The sequence below is a fragment of the Martes martes genome, assembly GCF_963455335.1.
Source record: "Martes martes genome assembly, chromosome: 13".
In the NCBI taxonomy this organism is placed as follows: Eukaryota; Metazoa; Chordata; class Mammalia; order Carnivora; family Mustelidae; genus Martes; species Martes martes.
The window spans coordinates 49,690,586-49,704,435 of record NC_137901.1 but is presented as its reverse complement, the minus strand read 5'-3'; the positions used below and the strand labels follow the sequence as shown (position 1 = coordinate 49,704,435).

Genomic DNA, 13,850 nt, shown 5'->3' with positions numbered 1-13,850 from the left:
ATCCAAAATCTATAAAGAACTTACCAAACTCAACATCCAAAGAACAAATAGCCCAATCAAGAAATGGGCAGAGGACATGAACAGACATTTCTGCAAAGACGACATCCAGATGGCCAACAGACACATGAAAAAGTGCTCCACATCACTCGGCATCAGGGAAATACAACTCAAAACCACAGTGAGATACCACCTCACACCTGTCACAATGGCTAAAATTAACAAGTCAGGAAACAACAGATGTTGGAGAGGATATGGAGAAAGGGGAACCCTTCTACACTTTTGGTGGGAATGCAAACTGGTGCAGCCACTCAGGAAAACAGTATGGAGGTTCTTCGAAAAGTTGAAAATAGAGCTACCCTATGACCTAGCAATCGCACTACTGGGTATTTACTCTAAAGATACAAATGTAGTGATCCGAAGGAGCACAGGCACCTGAATGTTTATAGCAGCAGTGTCCACAACAGCCAAACTATGGAAAGAACCTAGATGTCCATAAACAGATAATGGATAAAGAAGATGAGGTGTATATATACACATATATACACACACACACACGATGGAATACTATGCGGCCATCAAAAAAACTGAAATCTTGCCATTTGAAATAACGTGGCTGGAACTAGAGGGTATTATGCTAAGCGAAATAAGTCAATCAGAGAAAGAATTATCATGTGATCTCTCTGATATGATGAATTTGAGAGGCAGGGTGGGAGTCGTGGGGGGTTAGGGAGGGGAAAAAAATGAAACAAGATGGGATCAGGATGGAGACAAACCATAAGAGACTCTTAATCTCATGAAACAAACTGAGGGTTGCTGGGGGTTGGGGGGTAGGGATAGCGTGGCTGGGTTATGGACATTGGGGAGGGTATGTGCTATGGTGAGTGCTGTGAATGGTATAAGCCTGTGAATGGTATAAGCCTGTGAATGGTATAAGCCTGACAATTCACAGACCTATACCCCTGGGGCAAATAATACATTTATATATATATATATATATATATATATATATATATATATATGGTGTGTGTGTATATATATATATGAATATATATATGAATATATATATATATGAATATATATATATATATGAATGATATAGATAAAGAAAAAAAGACATAGGGCAATAGGGGCTGTGTCCTCAGGTGACCGTAGGACCACCCTATGGCTGACAGGGCAATGAGTAATTGTTTATGGGAAGAACCTTCTGCCGCACATGTTTTTTCAGACCCTCCACATGAGGCAAGCTTGCAAGAACCTGCTTCTTATAGAAAATTCAGCTTTCAAATTTTGAGTCCTAGAAGCACATCTAATGTATTGCGTAGAAACAGAATTGAGAAGTGCAGACTCAGGCAAAGTGGTGTTTTGAGCTGCGGCGTCCAAGTTAACAAGCCCCAAGTGAACGCATCCTAAAGAAAACTTGTTTTTGAGCATTTCCCTCCCAAAAAAGGCAGGGAAATGGATGATTCATTTTCAGTAAGATTAAATTACTATATCTTTCTAAAGTAGACTGTCACAACCCAGGGTTGGTGGGTGTAAATTCTCAGAACTGTATATCAGCAGTCCCTCACTTTCCCTGCCTGACACTCTAACTGGTCACAGTCAAGGTATCAAAATGTGCAAGGATCCCCTTGGTTCTCTTGAGAGTGAGAAAGTGTGTGTATGTGTGTGTATCGTGTCCATTGAGTGCATTTATAGTCACACACACACATACACACACACACACACTGGAAGGTTACTCATCTAACCATGTTGCCAGAAGGATTCACTCCCTCAGCATTCTGATGCAGCAGCTCAGTGAGTTGATTTCTCTGTGGCAAAGATAACAAGCCTGCAGGGAGATGCTGTGTTACCCACTACCCTGCAAAACAGCTGCTTTTTATTCTGAATAAGAACACTTCTTAAACAGTGCATTTTCCTTCCAGGACAAATGACAGGATGCAGTTTTGTTTGTTACATTTCTCTGCTGCTCTTGGGTAAAGAAAACTTTGGCGTGACTTGCCAATAACACTCAATTTCTGTTTTATTAAAAGAAATTGGAAAGCTGGACAGCCAGATAACTGGGGTCATGGCCATGGGCCGGGAGAAGACTGTGCTGGGCTGATTTATGCTGGGCAATGGAATGACTTCCAGTGTGAAGACATCAATAACTTCATTTGTGAAAAGGACAGAGAGACAGGTAAGCAGGAGCGGGGATCTGAGGATGGGTTTGCAGAGCCTACCTCCTGTTCAAGGGTGACATATAAGGAGGGTAAGGGCTTTGAATGCAGGCTCTGCAATGGGGTTCTAGTCCTGGTTAGGCCACTTGTTAGAGGGGAAGGTTGTAAACCCCAGGGAAATAGTAACAGTATCCTCTTCATGAGGTTGTTGTGAGAGCTTAAATAAATTAATAAATGTGCCTCAAATGTACAGGAAGTAAGTATTAGACTAACTGTTCTAGGTCATTATCTTGTAATATTGTCAGTTAATAAATTTGGTACCAGTGTCATGCCTCTTTTATAGAGTTCCACACACGGACATTTTAGGCAGCCAACCACTCAACTCCACGTGTATTTATTGAGCGTCTAATCTGGGCCAGGGGCTATGCTAGATAATGGAGGGAGATGGTCTATACCCCTGAAAAGCCTGTAAGCCAAAGAAGCTTTTGGATGTATCTGTTTTTTATTTTAAAAGATCCTTATCTAAAGCTTCACGTAATACATGACCCTTTTCAGAATGGGGCATCTTTGTTTTCTTCATCAGGACTAGATTTAAACATTTATGGTAGGAGTAGGAGGAAATGGGGAATGAATCCCAATAAGTATGGATTTCTTGTGGAGTGATGAAATGTTCTAAAATTAGGTACTTCTAAATTGTACAAATTTGTGAATATACTAAAAACCACTGAACTGTATACCTTAGGTGGATGAATTTTATATGTGAATTATGTCTCATAAAACCTTTATGAAAATGGTGGTGGCAAACAAAAACCCTCAAATACATTTTCTCAAACTATTGTTGGTAGTAACCGGGGCACAGATTCTCCATACATCCATTCAACAGTCAGGCGTCTAAGTCTTGATTTCAGCTGAGGTCATGAGTTCAGGGACCTGATTTGAGCCTCACAGTGGGCTCTGCACTCAGCGGGGAGTCTGCTTACGGATTTTCTCTCTCTCCCACCCTCCCCCACCAACCATTCACACACGCAGTCTCTGTCTCTCTCTCTAAAATAAAAAGAAGCAACAGCAGCTTAGTTTCCTGTCCAGGGGCTTTGGCCTAAGGGGCAGCCTCCAGTTTAGACCACATCTAGGGGCCTGTGGATGTGTTCCTCGGGAGCGGAGGCTGGTGGCTGCAGCCCTTGAACACTATCCTTCAGACTCACTTAAGCTCACTGGCATCTCCCAGAAAGGAGCTTAGACCCTTGTCCAGTGCACCCGTGTTTGCAGCTGTCACCAGGGGCCATCTCTACATGGCTTGGTTCCAGTGGCCTATGGGTCTTATACTCATGGATCCCGCAGGACTGTAACCAGCAGAGAGAGAGTTCTTAAACAGCTACCACCCCCATCCAGGGCACAGCAAGAAGTTACAGACCCAGGAGCTCCACTTTCTGTGAAAGACACGTGTCAGCTTATCACCATGACAGCAGACTGCAGCCTGAGGCACAGGCCTGTGATGAAGGACACCTCTAAGGCCTGACTGTAATCATTTCCAGAGGTCTGGAGGACAGTCACTATCTCCGTGCTCTCTCTCTGCTGCGCTCCAGAGCACCGGCATCTCCTAGAGGGGAGCTCTTACATGTGTCTGGTGGGCTAGGGGACCTATCAGGTTGGCATACATCTGAGGCCTTCCTAGGGAACAGAGGCTGGGGGATGCCAACTCTGTGCTCTCCCTGTGCCCACGGGTATTTTTGCAAATGACACCTCCAGATCCCCTGGCCCTGGTGGCCTTCAGAGCTTACACATGTGCTCCCACAGGACTGTATCTATTTGCAGTCTTTAAACACTGCTGCCTGAAGGTCTGGCTTCTGATCAGCCTGCATCTAGGTGCTGACTGTGATCTTCCCCTTTGGGATACTGACCTTGGCACACCCTCAACTATGGGGAGCTATTAAAAATAAAACAGGCTGCTTGGACAATCAGAAAGTTTGAGAGACAACCAAGAGCTAGAGTGGGGTTGAATGGTAAGGTTCATCTCCTACACGCGGCCGCTCCTTGAAGACTGGGAGAGGTGGTCTCGTCTAATGCATTGAAACCAGCAGATAGTCAAGCAAAATGAAGAAACAGAGGAAAATGTTCCAAACAAAAGAGCAAGATAAAACTTCGGCAGCAAGGGGGGAACCCTTCATAAAGTGGAGATAAGTAACTTCCCTGATAAAGTGCTCACAGTAATGGCCATCAAGCTGCTCACTGGAATACTGAGGAAGATGACGGAATAGGAGGATCCTGAGTTCACCTTGTCGCAAAGACACCCAAGAGAGCAGCTACCTCCATGCAACTAACTGAAAACTGGCGGAACAGACCTCCCATAGCTAACCACAGAGAGGAGGTCACATCATAAGAGAAAGGAGGGGCAGAGATGTGGTTGTAAACCAAACCCCCACTGTGACTAACGAAAATGGGAGGGACATCACAAGCATGGTGAGGCGAGAGGATAGGACCCCACACCAGGCACCTGGAGAGCTGGAGAGCAAAGGGAAACTGAGTCCCTACCCTTAAAATGTCAGCATACATAACTCTACCCAAGACATGGCTCAGAAGCAGTAGTTTGAAAAACACCTGGGACTTATCTTAGAACATGTGCTGGAAGGGCGGGGATCTGAAGATTTCTCTAGGGACAAAGTACTGGTGGGCACCATTTCTTTTTCCCAGCCTAGACAGCCAAGGCAAGCCAAGGCTAGCAAGCAAAGGGGAGCCAGTGCTAACACTCTCCATCTACCTTACATGCTCTGCCTTGGCATTCTCCTGCAGACCCCTTGACCCCCAACCAGCCCACCCACCCATCTCAGCAAGCATCCTTCCAGAGCAGGTCCTACCCTGCCACACCTGGGAGGAACCCTGGCCAGTTTACCACTACTCCAAAGTGACTCCTTCCCTGGGAAGATGAGGGGATGTTCCTACAGCTGGCTGCACGGGGAACAAGGCTGTCCTTGGTGGGCCTGCTCAGATGCAGGCAGCTAGCCTTACTGCTGGCCCCACCCATTTGTGAACTCATGGTGGCTGCTGACAGGCCTCTCAACACCACAGGGAGCAAACCCTGCCTGGTGCACCCACAGCAGGCAAAATGGGTCATTGTAGCTGGCTGTGCTGAAGGCAATCAGCTCAGCCACAACAGGAGGACACATGCAGCCCACACAGGGGATACCCTTGGAGTGCCTGGTTCTGGTGACTTAGGGGATTGCATGATAGCACACCACAGGACCTCTTTTTTTTTTTTTTTAATTTTTATTTATTTATTTTTTAATTAATATATAATGTATTTCTCCTTCAGGGGTACAGGTCTGTGGGTCATCAGTCTTACATAATTCACAACACTCACCATAGCACATACCCTCCCTCATATCCAAAACATTCACTTTCAACCTATGACCAAAGCCATTGATTCTACCCACTTTTGTTCTCATGTGAAAGAGAAAATCCAGAGAACAACCTTCTAAGTTTTCTGTCCATTTCCTTTTTTTTTTTTTAAAGATTTTATTTATTTATTTGACAGAGAGAGACACAGCAAGAGAGGGAACATCAGCAGAGGGAGTGGGAAAGGGAGAAGCAGGCTTTCCAGCAGAGCAGGGAGCCTGATACAGGGTTCGACCCCAGGACCCTGGATCATGACCAGAGCCGAAATGACTGAGCCACCCAGGAGCCCCTATCCATTTTCTTTCTCTGGTCCTGATCCCCATGCTGAGTAACTGCCTCACTAGAAAGAATCTTAAGACATTAAATTGAGAGTAAATGTGCTTTTCATATCACTATTATGTTTCTTGGAAGAATCATGTACATTTACAGCATTCACATGTGCACTTGCCTCAAATGCCAAAGTGAGACATCTTCTAGTGAGGCGGTTACACAGGACCTCTTTTAACACAAGGCTACTACTTTCAAGACCAGGAAATGCAGCCTACTGACCTAATACATAGAAACAAATAGACAAAATGAGGAACCAGAGGGATATGTCCCAAATTAAAAAAAAAAATCACAGTAAAAAAGCTAAATGAATGAACATAAACAATATGGCTGATAAAGAATTCAAGGTAATGGTCATAAAGGTACTCTCTGCACTTGAGAAAAGAGTGGATGAACTCAGTGAGAATGTCAACAAAGAGAAAATTTAAAAAAAAAAAAAACAGCTGGATGGAAAGATTTCAGTAACAAAGAATACACTAGAGGGAATCAAGCAGATTAGAGGATGCAGAAGAACAGATCAGCAGTCTGGAAGACAGGGTAATGGAAAGTGGCCAAGCCAAACAGCAAAAAGAAAAAAGAATAAAAATTAGAGTAGGTTAAAGGGCACTCTGTAACATCATCAAGCATAATAACGTGCATATTATAGGGATCCCAGAAGAGAGAAAAGGGCAGAATACTTACTCGAAAACTTCCCTAATCTGAGGAAGAAAACAGACATCCAGGCCCAAGAAGCACACAGAGCCTCTAATAAGATGGAGCCAAGGATATCTACACCAAGACACATAACAATTAAAAAGTGATGGGAATTTATGGGCTAAATGGGTAATGAGTATTAAGGAGGGCACTTGTGATGAGCACTGGGTATTACAGGTAAGTGATGAATCACTATTCTACACCTGAAACCAATTTTACCATATATGGTTAATTAACTAGAATTTAAGTAAAAATGTAGCGTGGGGGGGGGTAGAAATCAAGAGAAAAAAAACTGGTATTTGCAAGGGAAACCCCATAAACCTTATCATTCATAACTGAAACAGAGATAGAGTTTCCCAGATAATCAAAAGCCAAAGGAGTTCATCACCACTAAACTAGCCTTACAAGAAATGTTAAAGGGACTTCTTTAAGCTTAAAAAAAAAAAAGTCTAATTAGTAACAAGAAAACATACAGAAGTATAAATCTTACTGGTAAGGATAAATAGTAAAAGTAGTAGATTAATCACTTATAAAGCTGGTAGAAGGTTAAAAGACAAAAGTAGTAAAAATAACTATAACGACAAAAATTAGGAATACACAAGATGAAATGTGACATCAAAAACACAAAATCTGGGAAGTGGGAGTAAAGATGTAGAGCCTCAGAATGCAAACTTAAGTTGTTATCAAGTTAAAATAGACGGTTATAAATATAAGTAGTTATATGTAAGCTTCATGGTAACAATAAAGTAAAACCTGTAGTTGATACACAGAAGATAAAAAGAATCTAAGCATACCACTAAAGTCATCAAATCACAAAGAGAGCAAAAGAAGAAATGAATAGAAACTATGAAACAACCAAAAAGCAGTTTTTTTAATGACTAAGTATACACCTATCAACAGTTGCTTTAAGTGAATGAAATGAATTAAATGAATTAAATTCTCCAATCAAAATCAGCTACGTGAAGTAGCCAAATGGATAAGAAAACAAGACCTGTGTGTATGCTGCCAACAAGAGACTCATTTCAGACATAAAGATACATACAGGCTGAAAATGAATGGAAAAAGATATACCAAGCAAATAGAAACCAAAAGAAAGATGGGGTAGCTATTTTATATCAGACAAAATAGACTTTAAACAAAGACTATATAAGAGACATTACATAATAATAAAGGGGTCAGTCCAACAAGAGGATATAACATTTATAAATATTTATGGACCCAATATAGGAGCACCTAAATATATGATACAAAGATTAACAGACCAAATAGACAGCAGTACAATAGCAGGGGACTTTAATACCCCACTTACATCAATGGCTAGATCACCCAGACAGAAAATCAATGAGGAAACATCAGCCTTAAACAATGTATTAGACCAGATAGACATACCAAACACTCCATCAAAAATCAACAGAAGGGGCGCCTGGGTGGCTCAGTGGGTTAAGCCTCTGCCTTCGACTCAGATCGTGATTTCAGGATCCTGGGATTGAGCCCCGCATCGGACTCTGCTCAGCGGGGAGCCTGCTTCCCCCACCTCTCTCTCTGCCTCTCTTCCTACTTGTGATCTCTCTGTCAAATAAATAAATAAAATCTAAAAAAAAAAAAAAATCAACAGAAAACATATTCTTCTCAAATGTACATGAAGCATTCTCTAAGATCATATATTAGGCCACAAGACAAGTTTCATTAAATTTAAGGAGACTGAAATCCTACCAAACATCTTTTCTGACCACAGTGATATAAAACTAGAAGTCAATTACAAAAAGAAAACTGGAAAATTCACCAATATGTGAAGATTAAACAACATGCTACTGAATAAACCAGTAGATCAAAGAAGAAATCAAAAGAGAGATCAAAAAATTCCTTGAGACAAATGAAAATGGAAATACAACATACCAAAACTTACAGGATGCTGCAAAAGCAGTTCTAAGAGACTTGATAGCAATACATGCCCACCTCCATAAACAAGAATAGCTCAGATAAGTAACCTAAGTTTACATCTCAAAGAACTAGAAAATGAAGTCCAAAGTTAGCAGAAGGTAGGAAGTAACAAAAAGGAGAGCAGAAGGGAATGCAATGCTACTAAGAAGACACTGTAAAAGCTCAATGAAAATAAGAGCTGATTCTTTAAAAGGATAAAACTGACAAAACTATAGCTAGACTCGCCAAGAAAAAGAGAGAGCAGACTCAATTTTAAGTAAAATCAGAAATGAAAGTAGAGATATTACAACTAACACCACAGAAATACAAAGATCATAGGAGACTCTTATGAACAATTATTGACAGGAAACTTGACAAGCTAGAAGAAATGGATAAATTCCTAGAAACATAAACCTACCAAGACTGAATAACAAAGAAAATAGAATACATGAACAGACAGATTAGTAGTAAGGAGATTAAATCAGTAATCAAAAACTTCCCAACAAACAAAAGTCCACAGCCAGAGGGCTTCACTGGTGAATTCTACGAAACAATGCAAAGAAGAATTAATACTAACCTTCTCAAACTTCTCCAAAAAATTGAAGACAGAATACTTCTAAACTCATTTTACAAAGCCATCATTATCTCGATACCAAAACCAGAGAAGTATGCCACAAGAAAATTACATGCCAACATCTCTGATGAACATAGATGCAAAAATCCTCAACAAAATATTAGCAAACTGAATTCAACAATATATTGAAAGGATCATATACCATAAGAAGTGGGATTTATTGCAAGGAGGCAGGGATGGTTCAATATCCATATATCAATCAGTGGGATACATTCACAAAATGAAGGATAAAAATAATACCTCAGTAGATACAGAAAAGCATTTGATGAAATTCAGCCTCCATTTAGAATAAAATAACTCTCAACAAAGTGAATAGAGAGGCCTCAACATATAATAAAGGCCTTAGAAGATAAGCCCATAGCTGACATCATACTCAATGGTGAAAAGCTGAAAGCTTTCTGTCTAAGATCAGAAACAAGACAAGGATGTGCCCATTCTTGCCATTTTTGTTCAACGTAGTATTAGAAGTCCTAGCCAAAGCATTAAGGAGGGCATGTGATACGATGAGCACTGGGTGTTATATGCAACTAATGAATCTTTGAATACCACACCAAAAACTAATGTTGGCTTTATGTTGTACTGTATGTACTAATGATGTACGATATGTTGAATTTAAATTTTAAAAAATCCCATTCAACTAACATCTTTTTTTATGGAGATAGAAGTGTTTTCAAATGTATGGCGGGGGGGAGTGCAGTCCTAACCAGAGAAATTAGAGGGAAAAAAGAAAAGGCATCCAAATTAGAAAGGAAGAAGTAAAACTGTCACTATTCACAAATGGCATGATTTTATAGATAGAAAATCCTAAGGATTCCACTAAACAAACAAACAAAACACCTGTTAGAACTGGTAAATGAATTCAGTAAAGTTGCAGGATACAAAACCAGTATACCAAAATCTGTTACATTTCCATACACTACTTACACATGCTAAGAAAAATTAAGAAAACATCTCCACTCACAATTGCATCAAAGAAAATACCTAGGAATAAATTAACCAAGGAGTGAAAGATCTGTACACTGAAACCTTACGAGACATTGATGAAAAAAATTGAAGATGACATAAATAAATGCAAAGATATTCCATGCTCATGGATTGGAAGGATATTGTTAAACTGTCCATACTAGCCAAAGCAATTCAGTCCTATCCCTATCAAAATTCCATAGAGATTCTTCACAGAAATAGAACAATCCTAAAATTTGTATGAAACCACAAAAGACCCCAAAGAGCCAAAGCCATCTTGAGAAAGAATAAAAAAGCTAGAAACATTTTGAAATGTGATTTCAAACTATATTATAAAGGCACAGTAATGAGAACAGTATGGTATTGACATAAAAACAGACATGTAGATCATGGAACAGATCATGGACCAGAATAGAAAAATAAGCCCATACATACATGGTCAATTAACTGACAAAGGAGCCAAGAATATATAACAGCAAAAGAATAGTATCTTCAATGAATAGTGTTAGGCAGACTGGAGCCATATACAGAATCATGAAATATACATCATACACAAAAATTAACTCAAAATGGATTAAAGACTTAAGACCTGAAACCATAAAATCCCTAGAAGAAAACATAAGCAGTACGCCCCTTGACCATCAGTCTCGGTGATGATTTTTTTCGTCTGATGCCAAAAGCAAAGGCAACAAAGGCAAAAATAAACAATTGGGACTACATCAAACTAAAAAGCTCCTACACAGCAAAGGAAACTTTCAAAAAAATGAAAGGCACCCCAAGCCTCCATTAATAGATGAATGGATAAAGAAGATGTATTATATGTATACAATGGAATACTATTCAGCCACAAAAAAGAATGAAATCTTGCCATTTGCCAATACCATGGATGGAGCTAGAGGGTATTATGGTAAGCAAAATCATGTAGATAAAGACAAATACCATATAATTACACACATGTGGAATTTAAGAAACAAAACAAATGAACACATGGAAAAAGAGAGAAAGACAAACCAAGGAATGGACTCTTAACTATAGAGAACAAACTGATGGCTACCAGAAGGGAGGTAGACTGGGGGGATGGGCAAAATAGGTGATGGAGGTTAAGGAGTGCACTTGTCATGATGAGCACCAGGAATTGTTGAATCACTGTATTATACACCTGAAAGTAATGTAACACTCTGTGTTAACTGGAATTAAAACTTTAAGAAGTTAAAAGAAAAAATTATTTTTCTAACTATGTGTGATGACAGGTGTTAACTAGATTTGCTGTGGTGATCATTTCAGAATGTATACAATTACCAAATCATATTGTACCCCTGAAACATACTAATATGTGCTGTGTCAGCTATACCTCAATTTAAAAAAAAAAAATTACAGTAGAGGGTGAGAAGTAGCCCAGACTTGTCATTTGTTTGCTTTGTTTGGCCACTTGGGATTTGAGCTGAGCCCAGAATAGGCTTCTTCAAAAGGAAATTTACCTTTTAGTTAATCTGAATATGACCTTACAGGCATTTCTTGGAAAAAATAACTGAATGTTGTATTTTGGTATCTTTCCTATAAAAATACATGTTCCTTTTTTTTTAATTGTACATTAATGGCATTCTTTAAGAAAAACTAAACGCCCATTATTTTTCCTCTCTTTTAGTACTATCATCTGCATTATAATGGACTGTGATGTAATAACATGAGCAAACTTCCGGATGGTTCTCTCAAAGGGAAAGGATACTGTTTTCTGATTGTATCGCCTTCTCTCCAGATTGGAAAAAAAGCACTGAAGACCAGTTTCTGAAAAGATTGATGGCTGGTTATCTTTCTCATCCTCCTTTACTCAAGGACTTCAGAACTAAAATGTTCCCCCAGTATGATATATTGATTTTCAGTATGCAAATGGACTGAATCACATAGATTTTTCTCAGCCATAACTGTATAATTATGCAAATCACATCTTCCAAATTATGGATTGCTCCAATCAGAAAAAAGGCTATCATTGGTTGTTGAGCTCTAAGAACTTAAACTGTATTGTGTAAACAGTACCTTATTTCTAAAATCCCAAATGTAAGAAAAATATGCAGACATACAGATATATAGGCCAACTCTTAGTGATAATATGAAATATACTTAAAGAGCTTTTAAAACTTTGTATTTTTGTACAAAATATTTGCCTTTTTACAATTTTTTCCTTTTCTTTTTTTTTTTTTTTTTTTGGTCCTTTAACCAATATAATACATGGAGCCAAAGAAAACAATAATGGTACTAATAAAAAAAACTCCTAGGGTTTCTTGTCAGATTTAATTCTACCCAATGGCAAAATTTTTTCAATTGTGGTTTTAAAAAAATATATATATGTGTGTATATATTTTTTAATGTAGCATTTCCTCAGAAGAGTCAATCACTTGAAATGTCTACAAATATCCTTGCAGATTTTGCCAGGGTACGTCAAGCCTGAACATATACATGGCTCAGTCAAGTGGGCTGTGTATTGAGTCCATCACCAGCCAACATTCTTGCTGTGTGCCTGGCTGGGCCCAGAGGAAGTGGTCAACTCAGGATGTGCTTCTGCTTCATTTTGATGGAAGTTAGGGGTGGTGGAAAGGTATCTATTGGAAAAGACAGAGCACCTAGAAAGCCTTGTTTTGTGGCTGCAGTATGAATGTGTGTGGTATCAGACTCATAATAGAGCTGCTAATGACTGTCAGGAAGGTATAGCATCCTGTCAACCAAGGGCAGAGATACAAGAAAGATGGGGAAAGCTATACGCTATCTGGAAAGTTTGTGTTTTCTTAATTCACATTCCAAAAAGCATAACTCCAAGGCGCATGCATAACGAAATGCAAGAGTCAACTTTTGGCCACTACATTGAACTACTGCAAAGAACCTTTCCTCTGAGTCCATCCTCCTCCTATTCCTTGACTTGCCAATGAAAAGTTTAACAAGAAATGTGCTGAAAATAGGCATTAGATATCATTGATTCTCAAAGGTAAGATTTCTATCCAACGGAATTCCTCTCCTCCCCTTCCAAGGAGCTTCCCAGGCAATGCTGCTACCTATCCCAAATAAAATGGTAAAAGAATAAAGAAAGAGTTTGACTTTCACACCTGTAGCTGTGTGGACTATGTTGTCTTACCCCGGGTCACCATCCATGCCATCTCCCATCTCTGCAGCCAAAAGTGGCCATCTCCTCAGCACTTTTATGCCCTGATGCCCAGTCCATGTAGCCTGGTCAGGTGGGCAGGACCCACTGGCATCTGGGCCCCATGACACAAGGCAAGTGCTGGACTCTAGTACTTATTCAGGCTCAAGATCTTTCATAGATGAAACCCAATCCCTCAAGACCTTTCAGAGACTAAACCAAATAGCCTTTTTTGTCCTTTTCCTGTTTAAGTAATTAAGATTCATGCCTAGAAGCAACTTAAATGTCTTCTGCCCCCACGAGAAGGGAATAGCTAGTTCCCACAGCTGGGATTGTTCCTCTCCTAGCCCTGAACTTACAGTGCTCTCATTGTCAGGCACTACAGCAAGTGCTTGAGTCAGACGGTTTCATGTCCTCCTCCCAGCAGCCCTATGAAGCAGGCTTTTCAACCCTCCCCACTGACAGAAAAGGGGAGGGTCAGAAAGAGGTGACATCATTTTCTCAGTCACACCATCACCAGTGAGACAGGATTCAGACCTGAGCTCTGAAAATGATCTAACATTCTTTAGAAACCAAGGTCCTTCTTAATACCACCCTGAATAAAATCAGATCTGAGTATCTCACATTATAAGATGCC

At 39.9% G+C, this 13,850-nt stretch overlaps 1 protein-coding gene across 1 annotated transcript in view; it reads left to right on the top strand.

Annotated features, from left to right (window-relative positions):
* The window catches only part of COLEC12 (collectin subfamily member 12), a gene marked incomplete at its 5' end in the record, with an annotated part of 35,938 nt that extends 22,762 nt beyond the window's left edge, over positions 1 to 13,176 (top strand). The window contains 2 exons of the mRNA XM_080821610.1: positions 2,031 to 2,176; positions 11,729 to 13,176. Of these exons, the coding sequence (XP_080677736.1) occupies positions 2,031 to 2,176; positions 11,729 to 11,748 (166 nt within the window). The 3' untranslated portion in view covers positions 11,749 to 13,176. The remainder of the gene's footprint in view (positions 1 to 2,030; positions 2,177 to 11,728) is intronic.
* Positions 13,177 to 13,850: the final 674 nt, after the last annotated feature.